The 22,177-nt window shown below is 36.1% G+C and overlaps 1 protein-coding gene across 1 annotated transcript in view; it reads left to right on the top strand.

Annotated features, from left to right (window-relative positions):
* KIAA0825 (KIAA0825 ortholog) overlaps positions 1-16,482 on the top strand; it is a 64,917-nt gene extending 48,435 nt beyond the window's left edge. The window contains exons 4-5 of the mRNA XM_036310098.1: positions 12,225-12,393; positions 15,820-16,482. Of these exons, the coding sequence (XP_036165991.1) occupies positions 12,225-12,393; positions 15,820-16,482 (832 nt within the window). The remainder of the gene's footprint in view (positions 1-12,224; positions 12,394-15,819) is intronic.
* The last annotated feature ends 5,695 nt before the right edge of the window (positions 16,483-22,177 follow it).

Below are 22,177 nucleotides of genomic sequence, written 5' to 3'. Positions count from 1 at the left end.
GCCCTTGACAATCCCCTGGCCTCCTCTACCCCCCAGTGTCTTATGTCCATTGGTTATGCTTATATGCATGCATACAAGTCCTTTGGTTGATCTCTTACCCCCCTCCCTCCTGCCCCCCAACCCTCTCTGGCCTTCCCGCTGCAGTTTGACAATCAGTTTGAGGTAGCTCTGCCTCTGTATCTATTATTGTTCATAAGTTTATAATGGTCTTTATTATCCATGAATGAGTGAGATCATGTGGTATTTTTCCTTCATTGACTGGTTTATTTCACTTAGCATAATGCTCTCCAGTTCTATCCATGCCGTTGCAAATGGTAAGAGTTCCTTCTTTTTTACAGCAGCATAGTATTCCATCGTGTAGATGTACCACAGTTTTCTAATCCATTCATCTACTGATGGGCACTTAGGCTGTTTCCAGATCTTAGCTATGGTGAATTGTGCTGCTATGGACATATGGGTGCACATATCCTTTCTGATTGGTGTTTCTGGTTTCTTGGGATATATTCCTAGAAGTGGATCACAGGGTCAAATGGGAGTTCCATTGAATTTTTTTAGAGAGAGTGGGAGGGAGGAAGGGAGGGGGGGAGAGAGATATGAGAGAGACAAATCCATTCATTGCCTTCTGCACTTGCCTCAATCAGGCCTGGGATTGAACTTGCAACCTAGGTATGTGCCCTTGGCCAAGAATCAAACCTGCAGCCTTTTGGTGCCTGGGCCAGCCAGCACTCCAACCACTGAGCAACACCAGCCAGGGTTATGAATATAATTTTTAAATTTAGCATGTATATGTCTTAACCATCTTTTAGTGTATGTTATAATCTATGCTATATATAAATATAAAATAGCTATATTGAACTTTAGTTAATTATATACTTAGATAATTTATATATTTATATATTACATGACAGAGTTTCTAACTCAAAGGAAATTATAAGTGAAAATAGGTTCATAAGTCACTTATATAAATTTCAGAGATAGTTATATTAAAACAAATTTTTAATATTTTTAAAAAGATAATCTTAATTCATAATAGCATTTAGATTCCCTCAAAACAAAACCAGCCACTGAACTCTGATGCTTTTGTTGTAGACTGCTTCAATTTTATTTGCTAACCCATCTGTAGTCAATTTCCCTCCTAGTCAATAAGAAATCATATTTAGAAGTAAAACAGTGATTAAAATACTGTATTTGCATTCATAAATTGTTATGGAGGTCAAAACTCAGATGTTGGTATTAAAAAGAAAATATGACAAGGAATATAAGGATATAATTTTTAAATTAAAAATATTTTATTGTCCATATATTAAAACAAACCTTGAGCAGAACCACCTCCAGTGACCATTGATCTTTACAGCGCATAAAATAAGGGAATAGCTGTATGTACTGTATGCTACATTTAGAATCAAGTCTATTTTTCATCAAATTCAATTATGTTTTTATTATACTCTAGAGAATAAACATAATAGTATAGGGTATATATATTTTTAAAAATAAAATACTGAATAATAACTATAGTGCAGAAGAGTGTAAATCATTTATGCACTCATTTATTGCCTTCTAACAGAATAGCTTTTAGAAAATTGTATGTCATGACGAATCAGTTATGCCACACTTACAATGCAGTAGTTGAATTACCTTTGGCATTTTTTTATTTGAACAGTTCTATTTATCTCTCAGTGGTGTACATTGAATAAGAAATGTACATTTCCATGATATGGGTTTTCCCAATACTTTTTAAAGAAAAAAAATCATTAGTAATTCATTTTTAAAGATGGTATTTTTATTTCCTCTTTAATTTTTAAAGTTGTATTTCTAACAGTCACCTTGAATTCTAAGTGTGAAATCCTTCCTTTCTTCTTAATGTCATCAGGTTTTATGAGCCACAGGGTCTATGCTTCCCCAAAGCAGTGATTCACCAGAATGGACCAGGGTGCCCGAAGGTCACTGAACCTTCACCTGCCCTTTAAGAGGCTGTCATTCTCTCAGATCGTTTTACTTTTACATCCTTGGTTCTATTCAAGTCAGAGCTAGGTGGCTCTTAGGTCTGACCGTGGAAATCAGTGAGAGTGAATTATTTACTTTCAACACAGATCAAATTTGAGGAAAAGAGGTTAAATAACTGACCAAAGAGGAATATATGAATGTTGTACCCACAGACTCAGTGAGTTCAGTAACTGAAAAGTGCAAACACAGTGAAATATTTTTTTAACCAAAGGACTTGTATGTATGCATATAAACATAACCAATGGACATAGACACTAGGGGGGTGAGGGTATGAACGGGGGAGGGGGGCAATGGGGGGATAAGGACACATATGTAATACCTTAATAAAGAAAAAAATAATTAATTAAAAAACTGGGGAAAAAAATTTTTAAGCTGAATGGACCTTATTAGTTTAACAAGATATTGGGGTATAGAAGTTCTCTTGGGCTCACAAGTGACATAGGACAATTTTTCTCTTCTTAATGTGCAGTTGAACAGATAAAATTGTATCATTAAAAGTTTATGTACCTTCTATTTTCTAATTATAGACAATCTGTGTGAACCTCACAGGACATCAGTTTTGCTGGTCCTGGTACAAGATTACTTTTTTTTATGTAAAGAAAAAACAAATGCTGCCATCGATAATATTTGTCTGAATCCAGGAGCTCTTTTGTGGGAGTGGGGTGGAGGTGGTATTAACTTTTTGTGACAGAATATTGGATACATGGCTTCTATAAATTTAACCACGCTTATTCATAGAAGATACCTATTCCATAGATTTCACTTACTTCTCACATAATACTTCAATGTTTGTACTTATATATGAAAATTTTCTTTAGACTTTCCACATGATGGCATAAAGGTCTAAAAGTAACCAAATCAAATCTTCAAATATGCTATCAACTTTGGGTTTGTCATGGCATAACCACAAATCTGCCAGTGGACACACACACACATTAATATATTTTATGACCAAAGAAAATTATGTTAATGAGATATATCCACACCGTTCCTTGAAGCTGTAGTACATCCTTTTTCTTTGCTGTGGAGTATTCCATTCTACAGTTTTGTTGTTTCAAGTCTGGGGCTCTTCTAAAAAATCTATTTTAATGTTTAAATTTCTCATGCTATAAAAATAATCTTTAATCTCTGCCATGATACTGCTACCCTGATTTTAAAAATAAAAATTTGAACTTTCCATGAAAGCACCCATATGTTTTCCAAAACGTTTATATAAATTTCTCATAATTTTTGCCAGTGAAACATTTTTTTCCTTTTAACTGTTTTGTGACTGAATAATAAAGACTGTGTGTTTTAAATCATGAAGTGTTTTATAAAAAAGCTTAAGTTTCAAGATTTTATGTCTCTTCTCTTTTTCTATTTCTTTCCTTATCCTCAACTGCACCAGCCTGATATTAATAGGCTCTTGTGCTAATGTTGTTTTTAAATATGTTTGTTTAATTGTAGGACATCTCAATCCTTTGGCAGTATGATGCTGCATATATACATACACACATATATACATGCACATATACATACACATACATGTGAGCATAAATGTAGTTGTGAGCATAAAAAAATTCTTATTTTTTATTATCCAAATAAATATAGTTTTAAAGTGACATGGCAGTAAGATTAAATATTCAGCACTGAATTTTCAGGGGTCAGGGTATTCGAACTACAGTGATTCAATTAATTCTCTTAAAACATTAAGACCCTTGCATATAATCTTTTTTTTATAAGGAGAAGCCTTTTCTTTACCTCCCACAGGTACATTTAGTGGCTTCCTCCTCTGCATTCCCTTAACACGTTATACATAACTCTTATCAAGTCTTACTGTATTATAGTTATTTATTTACATGTCTCTCTCACTAGACAGAATTCCTTTAGGGATGGGACCATGTCTTATTCGTGTTTTCCTCTCTAGATTACAGTGCCTAACACATAGTCACCGTTTAGTTAATGTTTGTCAAATATGCCTTCATTCAGTAAGTAATTTTTATATTTCAGGAACCTAGGTGTGAACACTGAATGAGAACATTACCACAGGTCCCTTTTTAAAAAGCATACTGCATATTGCATTTAAAAATGTTTTATAAATTGATTACGTACAGCCACTCAGTAATGCATCCACTTGCACACCTCATTAACTTGGATAATTCTGAGTCATTATAATTAAGAACTTTGGGGTTCAAATTTATTAAGAAATGTTGAGACATGAAAAGGCATATAAAGTACTATAATAAACATTCATACACCCACTATTCAGTTTAAGGACTAAAACATTACCAGTACTGCTAAAGCTCATTGTGTACCTCTAACCAATCTCATTCCACTTCCATCCCCACCCTGGGTTTGGTGATGTTGGTCATTCCAACACATTGCCCTACACTTTTACCACCTATACTTGTAATCCTGAATACTGTGTAGCACTTATGTCATAGTTTCAATCTACTATATGGATAGTATCACAATGTGGTATTCATTGGTACCATTTTCCCCTCGACATTTTATTTGTTAGATTCAGCCATGTTGATAACTGTATTTCTACTATTCTATGGTTCTATTCTGATGAATTAATATAATTCACCATTCTCCTGTTGATGGATATCTAGGATATTTTCAGTGGCTTAAATATTACAAATAATGTTAAAAAGATGCTTTAAAACGTCTTTGTGTGAATGTCCTTGGCGCAAATTTGGAGATTTAAACTATTTAAGGAAGAGATTCTACTTCTGTTTTAGATTTTTTACATTTTTGGCCTAATGCTTGGGAACTAACAATAAACATGCTAATTAGATTTATATTTGTGTGGTTAATTTTTCATGACTAACCTTGCTTCTAAAGAAAACTTGAAGCAACTTACAGTTAAATAGAAAACACTTAAAATAAAGTCAAGTACCATGTTTTTCAGAAAACGTAGAGTAAAATCTGTATCCTCTAAGTCTAAGGTATGTAGACCTCCTCCCACGCAAGATTACTATCCCCATATTACTGTCATACATAAAAATATTACTACTGTATAAAAAATGTTACCTCTTAGATGTTGAAAATTAATTTTATAAAATTCTTTATTGTTTAAAGTATTACATATGTCTCCTTTTTCCCCCATTGACCTCTCCCGGGCCACTCCCACCCCCCAGCCACCCCCCCCCCCAACCCCAGCACATGCCCTCACCCCGCTACTGTCTGTGTCCATTGGTTATGCTCATATGCATGTATACAAGTAGTACTTTGGTTGATCTCTTACACCCCCCCGCCCCCAACACACGCCTTCCCTCTGAGGTTTGAAGGTCTGTTTGATGCTACTCTGTCTCTGGATCTATTTTTGTTCATCAGTTTATGTTGTTCATTATATTCCACAAATGAGAGAGACATGTGATATTTATCTTTCTCCAGCTGGCTTATTTTGCTTAGCATAATGCTCTCCAGGTCCATCCATGCTGTTGCAAATGGTAAGAGTTCTTTCTTTTTTACAGCAGCGTAGTATTCATTTTGTAAGTGTACCACAGCTTTTTAATCCTCTCATCTGCTGATGGGCACTTAGGCTGTTTCCAAATCTTAGCTATTATAAATTGTGCTGCTTTGAACATAGGGGTGCATATATCCTTTCTGATTGGTGTTTCTGGTTTTTGGGATATAATCCTAGAAGTGGGGTTACTGGGTCAAATGGGAGTTCCATTTTTAACTTTTTGAGGAAACTCCATACTGTTTTCCACAGTGGCTGCACCAGTGTGCATTTCCACCAGCAGTGCACAAGGATTCCTTTTTCTCCGTATCCTCGCCAGCACATGTCATTTGTTGATGATAGCCATTCTGACAGGTGTGAGATGGTACCTCATTATTGTTTTGATTTGCATCTTTCGGATGATTAGTGACTTTGAGCATGTTTTCATATGTCTCTTGGCTTTCTGTATGTCCTCTTTCAAAAAGTGTCTATTTAGGTCCTTTACCCATTTTTTGATTGGATTGTTTATATTCCTTTTGTTAAGATGTACGAGTTCCCTATAAATTTTGAAGATCAGACTCTTATCGGATATAACATTGGCAAAGATGTTCTCCCATGCAGTGGGCTTTCTTGTTTTGTTGATGGTTTCTTTTGCTGTGCAGAAGCTTTTTATTTTGTTATAATCCCATTTGTTTATTTTCTCCTTAATTTCCATTGCCTTAGCAACTGTATCAGTAAAGATATTGTTATGCCAAATGTCTGCTATTTTGCTGCCTATGGCTTTTCAAGATTTTTATAGTTTCCCGTCTTCCGTTTAAGTCCTTTATCCATTTTGAGTTTATTTTTGTGTAGGATGTAAGTTGGTGATCTAGTTTCATTTTTTTTGCATGTATCTGTCCAATTTTCCCAACACCATTTATTGAAAAGACATGCTAAAATCCTCAACAAAATTCTAGCAAATTGGATCCATTAGAAAGATCGCACGCCGTAACTGGTTTGGCTCAGTGGATAGAGTGTCGGCCTGCTGACTGAAAGGTCCCAGGTTCAATTCCAGTCAAGGGCATGTACCTTGGCTGCGGGCACATCCCCAGTAGGGGGTGTGCAGGAGGCAGCTGATTGATGTTTCTCTCTCATCGATGTTTCTAACTCTCTGTCCCTCTCCCTTCCTCTCTGTAAAGTATCAAAAATAAAATATATTTAAAAAAGAAAAAGAAAGTTCATACACTATGACCAAGTGGGATTTATTCTTGGGATGCAAGTATGGTATATTATCGGCAAATCAATACACATGGTACATCACGTAAACAAATTGAGGGGGAAAATCACATAACCATTTCAATTGATGCAGAAAAAGCATTTGACAAAATCCAATACCTTTTTTTGATAAAAAAGCAAAGTGGGAATAGAGGGATCCCTACCTCAACATAATAAAAGCCTATATGGGAGAAACCAAGATGGTAAACACCGGAAAGTGCTGCCTCCCTCAACAACTTCAAAAATACAATGAAAAGACAAAAAGGACATCATCCAGAACCACAGGAAGGCTGGCTGAGTGGAAATTCTACAGCTAGAAGGAAAGAGAACAGCACACTGAGATTCAGAGGAGGCGCAGAAGTAAAGTGCAGAGGTACGGAGGCTCGAGTGCTCGGAAAGGGGCTGGCAACTGAGGATGCTGCTGTCTTTTTGAATCAGGAGGGAGGCACAAGCACCCGACTGCTCTGAACTCCAGTTCCGGGAAGTCTCTGGGGACCCAGGACTCATACGGGGAGAAACTGGACTGTCTGGCAGTGGGCAGAACTTGGAACTCGAGGGCAGCTTTCCCTCAGAGGTGCTTGCAGCAATTACTGGGACACTGAGACACGTGGCCCCTTAGGGCAGGGCTGAGGATCAGCCATAGCTGTTTGCTCCTCCCTGTTGATTCCCTGAGACCCCACCCCACGTAGGCTGTGGCAGAGGCTTTTGCATATGGATGCCCTGGCCCTTTGCAATCTGAAAATTACCTAACAAATTACAGCTGGGCCAGACAGACCCAGAACTTCCAAGAGAAGGCCTAAGGCCCCACAGCATCTTGCATTGCTTCACAGCTGGGCCTCATCTGGGCACCTCCAAACCCCCCAAAAAGGAAGGGGAATCTGCAGATCTCTTCGTAGCTCCTGCTGGGTAGCCTCAGGCAGAGGCTAAATTAGCACCTCCTTAGATCCAAGAGCCAGTGTACCCAGTGGTCAGAGTGGGACCATCCAGATTACAACTCCTCAGATCCATAAGACACACACTTGAAGCAAGTCTTGCCCCAGAATTTCTCCCACTGCACACACAGCTGATTCTCACAGCCAATTGGCCTGGAGGTCAATTCCTCCCAGTGATAACTACAACCATCAAGGCTTAACTGCAAGAAGACTACAACAAAACTTTGCACAAAGCCTACAAAGGGGTGCACCAAGAGTTTCCACCTCAGGTAATTGGGGAGGCTGAGCCACTGGTCCCTATAGGACACCTAGCACACAAAGCCACTCTACCAACACAGGGAAGCATAAAAAATGCGGAGACAAAGAAACAGGTCACAAATGACGGAAATGAAGGAAAGCAAACGACTGGATATAGAGTTCAAAACCACAGTTATAAGGTTTTTCAAGAATTTTCTGGAAACCGCCGATAAATTTAGTGAGACCCTGGAGGATATGAAAAAAGCCCAACTAGAAATTAAGCATACACTGACTGAAATAAAGAATAATATACAGAGATCCAACAGGAGACAAGAGGATCGCAAGAATCAAGTCAAAGATTTGAAATACGAAGAAACAAAAAATACCCACCTGGAAAAGCAAAAAGAAAAAAGAATCCAAAAATATGAAGATAGTGTAAGGAGCCTCTGGGACAACTTCAAGCGTACCAACATCTGAATTATAGGGGTGCCAGAAGAAGAGAGAGGGCAAGATATTGAAAACCTATTTGAAGAAATAATGAAAGAAAACTTCCCTTACCTGGTGAAAGAAATAGACTTACAAGTCCAGGAAGCACAGAGAACCCCAAACAAAAGGAATCCAAAGAGGACCACACCAAGACACATCATGATTAAAATGCCAAGAGCAAAAGACAAAGAGAGAATCTTAAAAGCAGCAAGAGAAAACAAGTCAGTTACCTACAAGGCAGTACCCATATGACTGTCAGCTGATTTCTCAACAGAAACTATGCAGGCCAGAAGAGAGTGGCAAGAAATATTCAAAGTGATGAATAGCAAGAACCTACAACCAAGATTACTTTATCCAGCAAAGCTATCATTCAGAATTGAAGGTCAGATAAAGAGCTTCACAGATAAGAAAAAGCTAAAGGAGTTCATCACCACCAAACGAGCATTGTATGAAATGTTGAAAGGTATTCTTTAAGAAGAGGAAGAAGAAAAAGGTAAAGGTAAAAATTATGAACAGCAAATACATATATATCAACAAGTGAATCTAAAAATCAAGTGAATAAAAAATCTGATGAACAGAGTAAACTGGTGAATATAATAGAACCAGGGGCATGGAAAGGGAGTGGACTGACAATTCTTGGGGGTAAAGGGTGTGGGGGTACAGGAAGAGACTGGACAAAAATCGTACACCTATGGATGAGGACAGTGGGAGGGGTAAGGGCAAAGGGTAGGGTGGGAACTGCGTGGAGGAGAGCTATGGAGGGGCGGGGGGGGGGGGGAGAGGAACAACTGTAACAATCTGAACAATAAAGATTTAATTTTAAAAAAAATAAAGCCTATATGACACACCTACAGCCAACATCATACTCAATGAGCAAAAATTAAAACCATTTCCCCTAAGAAGAGGAATAAGACATGGATGCCCACTTTCACCATTTCTGTTTGACATAGTACTAGAAGTACTAACCATAGTGATCAGACAAGAAGAAGAAATAAAAGGCATCCAAATTGGAAAAGAAGAAGTAAAACTGTCATTGTTCGCAGATGGCATGGTATTGTACAGAGAAAACCCCAAAGACTCCATCAAAAAGCTACTCGACTTAGTAAATGCATTTGGCAATGTAGCAGGATACAAAATGAACACCCAGAAATCTATAGCCTTTTTATACACCAATACTGAACTCACAGAAAGAGAAACTAAAAAAACAATCCCATTTACCATTGCAACAAAAAAATTAAGATACCTAGGAATAAACTTAACTAAGGAGGTAAAAGACCTGTACTCAGAAAACTACAGGACATTGAAAACAAAGATAGAAGAAGGCATAAACAAATGGAAGAATATACCGTGTTCATGCATTGGTAAACTCAACATCATTAAAATGTTCATACTACCCAAAGCAATCTATAGATTCAATGCAATCCCCATTAAAATACCAATGGTAATTTCAGAGACCTAGAAAAAACTCTCAAAAATTCATACGGAATAAAAAAAAAAAAAAGAAAGAAAAGATCCCGAATAGCTGCAGCAATCCTGAGAAAGAAGAACAAAGTTGGAGTGACCTCAATACCAGATACCAAGCTATATTACAAATACACTGTTCTCAAAACTGCTTGGTTTGGGCACAGACATATAGATCAATGGAACAGAGCAGAGAACTCAGAAATCGACCCAAGCCACTACGCTCAATTAATTTTTAATTTAATTTTTACCTCAATTAAGGAAGATAAATTGTCAGATTACATACAAAACATTCATTTTAAATTTTGAAAATATTTCTTTTGTATAATAATCAGGCAATAAATCTTTAGACTTCAAACAATTGCACTTTGAAAATAAGACCGTAGTGAATGGCAGAATGACAAGATGGTTAGCCAACTAAAAAAAAAAAAAATCAGTTGCAGATGAGTTCTGACATTTTGAAGTTTGTGATAGAATACTTTTAAAAGACAGCTCAACTGTCTTAGTGTCTATCAATGAGGGAGGTCCTCTGAAATGCAACTGCTTGGTCTCTATATCAGTGCTTGGACAAATTACTAAAATGTCTAGCCCTCTATAGGCTTTACTGTATCTATAAATTGTAGTTACTGGCCTCCACCCAGAGTCAGAGGTTAGAGATTAGCCCAAGAGCTGAGTCCTTACTGAAACAGATGTGTTAGGTAGACTAACACATACCATTTTGTGTTCCTTCAATACCATTTTCTCTGAGCTCATTCCAATTCACATTGCTGTGATCTTTTGGATTTCATTGAATGTGACACATGAGGATGCTATAATAAAGACTTTGATAAAGGTTTTCTAGAGTCAAGGTGCATGTTTAGGGCATTGTGTTTCTTAGTCCATAGAAGTTGTTATGAAAGTTAAGAAAATATATTCCGATCTCAAGTCAGACTTAGAACTGGCATCCCTGAATAAGGCTGTTTCACGAGGAAATTGAGTACCCTGTGGTCAAAGGAAGTGCTGTATTTCTTGTAAGTTCTTTGTTTTCATGGAAAGGCTCTCTGGATCACAGAGTGTATTTGTTTCAAGATAATTCAGTTTAAAGTCACTCATGCTCAGAAGTCTCCTGAAAAGCCTTCCTTCAAGTTTTATAGTGAATGTTTTATAGGCAACACATACCTGATGAATTTTGAAAAGTCATTCATATGCCATCAATTTTAATAATCAGAGCTGGGTTTCCAAAGCCTACATGGTTCTGTCATATGGCATCTGTAATTAATAACAATGCTATTTTAAAACAGTAAGAATATTTTAATAATAAATCTTTCTTAACACTATTAAGAGGCAAATGCTTAGCTGTAAATTATGGGTTGAGGAGATTCAGCTTCAAATGAATTTTCCTTTTTTTTTTTTTTTTTTTTTTTTTTTTTTTTTTAAGCTTTCTTGCAGTTTAGATATGCTGCCATCAGGTGGTAGTAATATGTCACATCCATGTGGCTCCACAGATGACATTCTGCTTAAGGTCACTAGTTTAACCCACAAAGATTTATAATCATGAATGTACAGATTTTTATATAAAAAAATAAAATAACATAGTATATCTATTTCATATCAGAGCTAAGGATACTTTGAATGAAACTTTAAAAACTGGTATATATTGGAAGGTTCAATTGGATACATTTTCTCTGTTCCTAGTTTGTTTATTTAATGAAGATTTAGAAAACATAGAAAAATAAAATTAAAAGCACCAAATTTTATAATTCAAAGATAATTGCTTTAACCTGTTGTTTCATTTCCTTGTAGTCTTTTTTAATTTGCAATATTCAGTATGTTTTTGTTTTTTGGAGTAGAGTTCAATGGCAGGAAGAGGTACTTAGCGATATATATACATATATATATATATATATATATATATACACACAGAGTGTATATACAGCATATATATTTTTCAACTTTTAAAATGACAAGCTCATGGTATCTGCTTTGTGACCTCTTAATATTCCATTTATTGAAGTTTTTCATAATTTTATATAGTCATTGCCTATTAGTAGACTATGTACATTTCTGGTCTTCAGCCATCAAGAGTATTTTGTCTCTGCCTTTTATCCACTGCCTATCAAGAAGACCATTATTTCATTGTATCTATACTTCATATTTGTTTTAACACAAAATAATTTCTAATTTATCTCTGAGCAGCTAAATATCTTGTATTTCCTCTATTGCATTTGAAATGAAACTTCCAGAAAATTTGAACTTTCAGTTTCAATTATGATTGAAAATATATAGTCTCTTTGTTATTATTTCATATCATATGAATGTTTTATAATTTTATAAATTGTATGTGATCAGGTACCACATATAAAGATTTCAGGGCCTGTGATATTATGAGATGAAGCTATTACCTACTTTCTACCAAAATAATTTTTTTCTTTTCTTTTTTATAGCATAGAACATTGCATTAAAGAAATACAGTCCGAAGTCAACAAACAATGTCCAGATGTGCAGTTGCAGACAACAACTGACTGTTTTGAATGGTTAAATAACTATAATTATAATTCATCCAAGTCACCTTCTATTCCCCATGGAGATTTGATAAAATTTCTCAAAACACTGGTAAAAAATATATACATATATATCTTTGCTTTATAGTGGAGTGGGATGGGTGAACAAGGAATACAATTTATTCAATTTCTATTTGTAAATAATATTTATTTTAGTGACCATATTAGCTTGGCATTTCTAGGGATTGGGGCTTATGTTTTGTTTTGTTATTGTATCCCCAATGTAATCCAGTGAACTATTTGGGTTTTTTTTTCTATGATTTTTATCAATAAAATGAAGTTTTATATAAGTGGAGATTAAACATAACTCTTGGTTGATTTATAATGTAATGTATACCACAAAGTATATATCTGCCACATTTGCTTACCAGAAAAGTTTATATTTCTTACATTTTGTGTTCCTTCAATACAATTTTCTCTGAGCTCATTATTAAGCATAATCAGATCACAATTGATTGCATCTATTAAGTAGCCTTGTCTTATCATTCCCTTCATCCTTAACCTGGAGGTATGCCCAGTTATTTTCAATCAAGGCAGCAATTTATATGAAGCCACTGTTAATTGGTAGAGAATTATTACATTGGTAATTTCTTGATACTGACAACCCTCTATGTTAAATAAGATTTTGTAGCCAAAGCCGGTTTGGCTCAGCAGATAGAGTGTCGGCCTGCGGACTGAAAGGTCCCAGGTTCGATTCCGGTCAAGGGCATGTACCTGGGTTGCAGGCACTTCCCCAGTGGGGGATGTGCAGGAGGCAGCTGATCGATGTTTCTCTCTCATCGATGTTTCTAACTCTCTATCTCTCTCCCTTCCTCTCTGTAAAAAATCAATAAAATATATTTAAAAAAAAAAAAAGATTTTGTAGTCTTCAATAAAAACATTTATTTTATGACTCCTGTATCCACAAAGGTGGTTAGCTTGCAAAAACTATTTCCCAAGAAACAGCACAAGTGTTAGAAAGCAGTATTTCCATAGCTATGGTTTTGATTTAATTTAGGGAAAAAAGGGGGCACCGTTTTTGTCTAAACATCAAACATTGACTAAGGCAGATGTGGAAAATATCTTGAGGTTGTAGATGGCTTAGGATGATAGAATCAGATGAAAATAGTTTTTGGCTGTTGTTATTATTGCAGATGTCTCTTTAATGTTTAACAAGTAATAAATGAAAGAGAAAGGAAGACTATGTGCCCTGAAGCCTTATTCTTTTAAGAAAATCCTCTCACCCATTATCTCTTGAAGGTGGAGCCTTGAAGAATAAATATGGATATAGTTATTCCTTTAATTTCTATTAAGAGGCATGTGTATTGAATTTCATTAATATTGATGTAATAATGCTTTCTCATTTAATTAAAAGCAAAAGCTTTTAATTATCTTTTAATCTGTCACACATAAGTCATTCCGTATTCACTGCAGGGCAAAAGCTGCCTTAGTTTTGCTCAAATTCATTAGACTGATAGACTTATTTGAGATCTAGGTTTTTTTCACATAATTGATCATGTTATTTTGAGGGAAGAGCACATTATTAAAACAGATCCAGGTTAAAATGACCTTATTATCAAGTTTTTACTTGATAAAGTTGTCCATCATTTGTCCAGCATTTTTCATACAAATATTTTTTTCATAGAAAATTTTCTATTTATTACTTATCTAGCTGTTTAAATAAGAAACAGAGGTCCTCATTATAGCAATTATCCTGAAGTTATTTTCAAAATGTAAGCAATCATACTAAATACATATTTTAAACCTCTGTAATCTATTATACTTGATCAAATATTTACAGTTATTTACCACCCTCTATTTTAAATGCAAACCCAAGATTGCAGCACTAATATGATTCACTTGCTTTATAGAATTTACTAAAATACTGATGTCCTGGACTCTAAGGACATTTCTTTTCCATAAGTATCAAAAGAACTCAATCCATGGAGAAGAAAGAGAAGGTGCCGGAAGGCCAATACACTTTATGGCTCCACAGAGTGTAGCAGGTTGAATGGGGACAAGGAGAACAAAGCTGGGATTCATGCTGGATTCTACACTTTATTGTGTGTGATGTTTAGAAAGTCACTTAACATGCACTTCAGTGTCCTTATCTGTAGATTGGGATTTTAAATATCTATGCTACATTTCCATAATGAATAAGATAGAGACTGTATAGAAAAGTGCTTTTAAAATGTTTGTTTTTATTGATTTCGGGAAGAAGAAGGGAGAGGGAGAGAGAGATAGAAACATCAATGATGAGAGAGAATCATCGGTTTGCTTCTTCCTGCACACCCACTACTGGGAATTGAGCCAGCAACCCGGGCATGTACCCTGACCAGGAATCCAACTGTGACCTCCTGGTTCAAGAGTCAACACTCAACTACTGAGCAACACTGGCCAGGCGAAAAAGTGTTTTTTATATTATAAAATACAGTATTAAATCAGACATTACAGTGCTTAGAATGACTGAAAGCACATTCCTGGAATTTGTCCAGGAGTTGTAATCTGTGGTATCTTTGTCAATGAAAATTTCAAAAACTTCCTGATCTTAGGCCATTTGAGCCTTGCTTCCATTTTTCTTGCATTCGGCTTGTGGCTACCTAGAGAATATAAGCTAATTTCAGTATTAACTGAAATACACATAATTAGGGAAGTCATCATGTAAAGGGAATGTGTACATGTAAAATTTAAAGTCCAGAAAGAAAGTAATTTTTTTTGTCCCTTTACTTTTCATAATTACACCTACCATTGTTTTCTCTCAGCATGAAAAGTATAATGAAATTCTCTCATAGCGTCTTTTGGGGAATGATTCTGAGAGTATTGTTTCCCTATTTTGACTTAGTTATTTCTTTGGAGAAATACAAATTGAAATTTTCTCAGATTAATTTCCAAAGTAAAATCTTTCTTGACATGGCTCTCACAAAGGAATTTAAATGAAAGTTAAAGTCTTTAAATGTGTTAAATTTTATTTCTCAGGATGGCAGCTATTAGTAACCCCTGGGCACATGCTATATTTAAAGGTCTCCATTTTTATATTCATTTGGAGTTTTATAATAAGTATACTCATTCAGGCATGAAAATTATCCACCAGCAACTAATTAGGGTGTGATCTTGAGCTTATTTTAGGAATACACTTCAATTGATATTTTACTATAGGTTTTTCTTTAGAATTTTCGAGCTGCGATTTTTATACTACCTACATTGTATCAGTGGTGGATAACAATGAAGGCTAAAATCTATATGTCTAGAAATCTAATTGAAAATATAGTTCATCCTCTGGGCTTTGCAAATTTAAACAATTCATAAAGCTAACACTCTAAAATGTCTGACCTGATTAAATGTCAAATGCAAAAATAAAAAAAAAGCCCACCTTGAACAGCATCAGAGTATTAATTCTAATTTGAAATGAATTATCAAATTTTATATGACTGCAGAAATCTTTTTTCCTGCTACTCCTTTAATTAATCACATTTCTAACGTTATAATTTCCTTCCATTAGCAAGATTTGTTGAAGAATGAACAAAATCAAGAAGAAATGATATTGGATTTACTTTGGGACCTCTCCTGTCAGAGCAGCATTTCATTTCCATCAACTCTAAGTTGGACATCTTTCCACTTCCTCTCTAGGACTTCTCTTCATTCTGTTGAAGATCATTCCTCTATGGATGTAAAGTCTATATGGGATGATATCAGATTGCATCTCCGACGCTTCTTAGTGGGCAAATTACAAAGCCATAATGAAATAAACAATTTGCAGCAGAAAATTCTGTTGAAAAATCAGTGCATACAACAACTCTTGTTTCTTTATCCAGAATCAGAAGTTATAGTCAAGTATCAAAATATACAGAATAAACTTCTGCAGAACTGCTTTCCTTCTTATAGCAGGGAATCGAATTTAGATGTAATGGTTCAGGGATACCAAAGTACAATGCTTAGGTTATACTCAATGATAGAAGAGGATTTTAACACACTGCATGAGATTTTAGCTCCATCCTCAACAGTGAAAGTCATTAAAGAAACCTACCTGGATACTGTTACAGAAGAAATGTCAAAATTTCTTGCAAATTTTTGTGAGCTGCAGTTCAAAGAAAGTGCTGCCCGAGTGACTAAAACAAGCAAGAGTTCCAGCAGGCACAGAGGAGCAGTGCATGCTTTGGGTTAGTGACTTTTAAAATTTCTGTTTGTCTTAACTTAAGGCTTTTGATATCTTTTATTTTCTAGCATTTTTCTATTTAGTGAAACCTAATTGAAAACTTGAAAATAAATAAGAAAATAAATATTATGAAATTTAGTTACACATTTTTCATATGCATTTCCTTTTCTGTAAGTATAGTAATAGAAGTGTTTTCTTTCCTGTTGTTTAAATTATTAAAACTAATGGAAATGTAAGACAAAAATATTGCCAATAGGAACTTTGGTTTTTTGATTGCAAAAATTTTTCAATGAAACTGTGTGTCTGTGTGTATATATACAGTGCATATACATATAAACACACACATATATCTATATAATGGAAAAGTATTATTTTTAATCCATTGTATGTTCCAAAGCCGAAGTATTATTACATAAAAAGAATTATTGAAAATTTGTTGAAATTGGCATTATTTAGAACTGGAGGTTTAAGATTATAATATTTCAGTCAGTCAATTCCAATAAAGAGCTATTATGAAATACTAATTATAAAATTATATATAATTGGTTACAGAGGCATAGCAATTTAACTACAGCTGATTTTAAAAGTTCCTTTAATACTGCTATAAAATATATACAAATAGAAGATGATTTGAAAATCCCTAATTTTATTCAAAATAGAGACAAAGGAAAGAAACTATTGTGATGCAATTAACTCTTTCCTGTCATCATTTAAATTTCCGACCAGTGGAGAAAAATCAAGGTAAAAAACATAATTATTTTGAAAATTATGATTAGACATGCTTTTACATAAGACTCAGGTATATTTCTAAATAGGTTTATAAACTATATTTTTTAAGTATTTGAAAATTATCACTTGCTGAATTGCTATCTTTGACTTCGTGATCAGTTTATACCAAATTTATATAGCTCACTATATTTTTGCTTATCTTCCTTAATAAAATGCAAGAGTACCAAATTACTCTGCTATATGAATTTTCAAATAATTGAATGTTTTCTCTTGAAATTTTCTGTTTTGCTCCAGAAGTTGTAACACATCACAAAGTAGAGCTGCGTCAGCCAATTTTAGGTGATGTCAGAACATAAAATAGGTTAATTCAGGAACAGTACAATTTTACTCAAAGCAAATAGATTTTCATTTTAATTGTTAACACAAATTTTAAAAGCACTACATGAGTATACCTATTTTCTAAATTTCTTATATTCTCTAAAAGAATTTCTGCTTTCTTATAACGTGTTTTCAATGTGAAAGTTTTTTATGTGCTAAAAATAGTTTATAACAGAAGAAAAGATCCATATGGGTGAAAATATGTGTAAGTTATTTGGTGTCTTTAAGGCTGATATTAAGGTGTTTTCCCGTTTGTGAGAGAAAACTATGTATGTCGGCTTTAATAACAAAATTTGAAACATTTTCCACAAGTCCAGGTGCACTGATCTTTCTCAAACTCCTTTATCTGAACTTTGGTATAAATCACTTGTTACATGAATGAGTTCCATATGTCAAGCACTGTGCTAAGTACATTACATTCCTTATTATCCTAATTTCATAAACAAGGAAAGCAGCTTAGATTAGCTTGCCCTGGATCATATTGTACAGAGGCAGAATTCATATGGAGATCTTTATGTCTCTAAGACCTATATTATCAACCACTATGCTATTGGATCTTTTCTGAAAGTGTATAACTAAATGCTTGTCATTTGTAAGAGAAATTTTAAACAGTACTGTTTGGGTGGGCTCCCTGAAAATTCAGTTTAGCTCTAAGCCAGCCATTTAGCAGCTACCAGGTCTAAAGTTCTGAGCTAGACATATTAAAGGAAAGAAAACCAAATGAGTAATTGCCACTAATGCTGTATATACTGCTAACCCAGCTCCAAATTGATCAACATTACTAATATTTGACCCAGTGACCAAATTTTATTTATTAAGGAAATACAGTTTAAAATGAGTAAAATGATAACAATTTGTTCATATTTATTAATAAAACTTATGATAATTTATTTTAAATAAAATCTAGATTGGTTTGAATGGGTTGTATGTTATATTATCTTTAATATATGTTTACTAGAGATCCAGTGCACAAAATTCGTGCACTCTGGGCCGGGGGGGTGGATGGGTTGTTCGTCAGCCCAGCCTGTACCCTCTCACAGTCCAGGAGCCCTGCGATCGATTGCCCCAAAGAGGTAAGCCCTGCCCACCCGGCTGGGGCTCCGCGATGGATCACCCCTGCAGTGGGAGGCCCCACCCACCCGCTACAGCCCATCTGTCAGTGGCCTGGGCCTCCCTCTTTGGGGCGATCATTGAGCTCCCCAATTGATCAATCGCTCTGCCAACCAGTGACCTGGGCCTCCCTCTGCAGGGCGCTCATGAGGCAATGGCACACACCCCCCTCCACCAATTGCATCGCACCCACCTTGGCTAGCCTGGCACCAGTGCATGTCATAGCATGGTGGTCCAGAAGGTCATCTGGATGGCCATTCTGCTGTTCAGTCATTTGGTTGATTTGCATATTACACTTTTATTATTATAGATATCTTTATGCTCACCAAGTCCTTGATATTTTTTCTGAAACTAAAGAAAAACATTCCTTAAGTAACAATAGCTAACATTAATTGGGTCAGACATTGATGTACATTATCATATTTAACCTTTCATTATCTCAACTACCCAACAGGCTAGGTACCATTGTTTATTATTTGTATTGTATAGTGAGAAAACTAAGGCATGGAAATATTAAGTAATTTACTCAAGGTTCCCAAGTGAAGCTAGGATTCAGACTCAGGTCTCTCTTACTCCAGAGACCTTACGCTATGACAGTGTTCTACTGCCTAAAAAAACAGGACAGAAATAGCGCATTCCATTAAAAACACTCTTCTGTGTGCTAACTCTACTTTAGGGTCATCTTTGTTTTACTTTTATCTAAACTATCCTACACTCTTCTCATTTGAAAACTACATATTGCCAATTTGAAAGTTTTTGCTTATAATTCCTATTTTGTGATCTGTTGATATATCTTAAGCCAGGGGTCCTCAAACTACAGCCCGCGGGCCACATGTGGCCCGCCGAAAACATTTATCCGGCCCGCCGGGTGTTTTTGCTGGTGCTGCCTGTCCTGCTTAGCAGCTGACTCGTCCCGGACCCGCAGTGCGCATGTGTGGAATATCTGAGGGACAGTGACTGGCCCCCTGTTTAAAAAGTTTGAGGACCTCTGTCTTAAGCTATCCTGGTATATATGTGAGCCTCTTTGTTTCAAGATTTATTGAGATATAATTAACATCTAACATTGTATAAGTTTAAGATGCACAGTGTTTTGATTTTATACACATATATATTGGGAAATAGTTACCATTGTAGCATTAGCTAATACCTCCATCACATCACATAATTAGCATTACTTTTTAGTGGTGAGGAGGGCAATTGAGATCTATTCTTTTAACAGTGCTCAAGTATATAATATACTAGAGGCCTGGTGCATGAAATTCGTGCACGGTTGGGGTGGGGGGGTCCCTCAGCCCAGCCTGCAACAACACCAGCGTCCCTCACCCCAGGCTCTGGCCAGAGGCCCCTTCCCCACTCCACACAGCCGGGGTGCGGATACTGGGCTTGTGTCGCCAGGGGCAACGCAAGCCCAGCGTCCTGCACCCAGGGGTCCCTCCCGCCCTCCGCGCAGCCGAGGAGCAGATGCTGGGCTCGCATTGCCGGGTGACGCTGCCAGCGTCCCGCCCTGGCCGCTATGGGCACCGCCATCTTTGTTGCGGAGTGATGGTTAATTTGCATATTACTCTTTTATTAGATAGGATTATTGCTAATTATAGTAATAATTCAGCATATTTGATTACCAGAACTTACTTATATTCTAACCCAAAGTTTATACCCTCTAACCAATATCTCTTCTTTTTCCTCATCCCTTGATAACCACCCTGATACTCTCTGTTTCTACAAGAAAATAATCAAAAAGTCTAACATTCAAAAATTGTTTCCTTAAGGAATTTGTGGTGTTTTAAGTTCTTTCCACTAAATGTTGTATAATCTGTGAAAATTATTTATTTTATTAAAAGCTATCGGAAAAAATGACTGACTGTATATGTGTATGAGAGGCGGGTGTATGTTATGTGCTTGAGTAAATATGTAGTATTATGCATAAGTGCATATATCTTTATTTAACTAAAATGTTTTCTGCTGCATGGACTCTATTTTTCTGACCCAATTATTCACCATTAAATGTTATGAGGCCTCTGAATTTTTGTTCTAAAGACAGTAAGACAAGAAAGATGGAACATATACTTTGCAAGAGAAAGTAGATACAATTTGAGTTCTATTTTTGCTTTCATACAGCAACAATTAGCAAATACTAAATTGCACTCAATTATTGACTTCCTCCCTTTTTAGAACACCTGTGTGTTCTTCCTAAGGGTGGAAAGAATATTTCACTTGTTACATCCTCTAATTATGACATTCAAATACTGAGGATGATAGATAAAAATGACTCATATTTTGGTTTCTCCTGGAGGGTCATAGGTCAGTTTGAGATTTATATACCTTATTAACCATTCAATCACATTTTTAAAACTGATAAACTAAAAAAGAAAAGATTAAGATACTGAGATTTTAAAATCATATTTTTAATCTGGACAAAGAAATTGTCTAAAGCTATAAGTATGTTAACAGCAGAATAAAAATTATTGCAAAAATACTGAAAAGTTTAGACTAAAATTATTCTAAAAGTGGACAAATTCACTTTGCAACTATTCTATATTAAACAAAGAATATGAACAAATAATAAACATGAGGTTGCTGCAAGCCAGAAGGTCACATTCTATAGAAAGTCAGTTACTAACTCACTATGGAACATTCCTGAAATTTTTCTGAATTCTGTTCTCTGTGAAAATTATTTGTTACTCTCTATCTTGAACTTATGAGCATAAAAGTAAGTGCTAATTCTTAGGTCTCTTGTTTTATATAAAAACTAGAGGCCCAGTGTATGAAAATTCATGCACTGGATGGTGGATCCCTCAGCCCGGCCTGCCCCCCTCACAGTCCAGGAGCCCTCAGGGGCGGGAGGCAACATGGCGATCAGGGGAAGGTGATGACCCCATCGCACCTCTGCTACTGCCACTGCCGGCAGCACAAGCCTCGGCCGGCCCTGGTTACCTGAGCCTCGGGACAGCCCTGGGCGGCTGGGGGGCTGAAGGGACTGAGGGACTTCAGAGGCAGGCATGCCCCGGCGGGGCTGAGGGGACTGGGCACCACCATCTTGTGGCTGTGGGCGCTGCCATCTTTGAGGGCATAGCAGTCAATTAGCATATTTCCTCCTTATTGGCCGTGGGTGCCGCCATCTTTGAGGGTGGGACAGTCAATTAGTATACTCCCTCCTTATTGGATGTGGGCGCCGCCATCTTTGTGATGGCATAAGGTCAATTAGCATACCTCCTCTTTATTAGATAGGACATTTATAGCTGTTTATATGTCATGAATCTCTAAATTCTTGTTTAATAAATGGTGGGACAAAAAGTTCGTAGTTGTTCATCTATATATATAAAAGCCTAAGTGACCATTACGACTGGTCTACTGAACAACTCGTCGCTTTGATGCGCACTGAACACCACGGGGCAGATACTCAATGAGGAGCTGCCCCCTGGTGGTCAGTGGGCTCCCACAGCCAACCTCCCATGGTCCCTTTCCCTTGCCAGCTGGCTCATATCAGCCC

Source organism: Myotis myotis, unplaced genomic scaffold, assembly GCF_014108235.1.
Source record: "Myotis myotis isolate mMyoMyo1 unplaced genomic scaffold, mMyoMyo1.p scaffold_m19_p_5, whole genome shotgun sequence".
Lineage (NCBI taxonomy): Eukaryota > Metazoa > Chordata > Mammalia > Chiroptera > Vespertilionidae > Myotis > Myotis myotis.
This window is presented reverse-complemented; position numbering and strand designations above follow the sequence as displayed.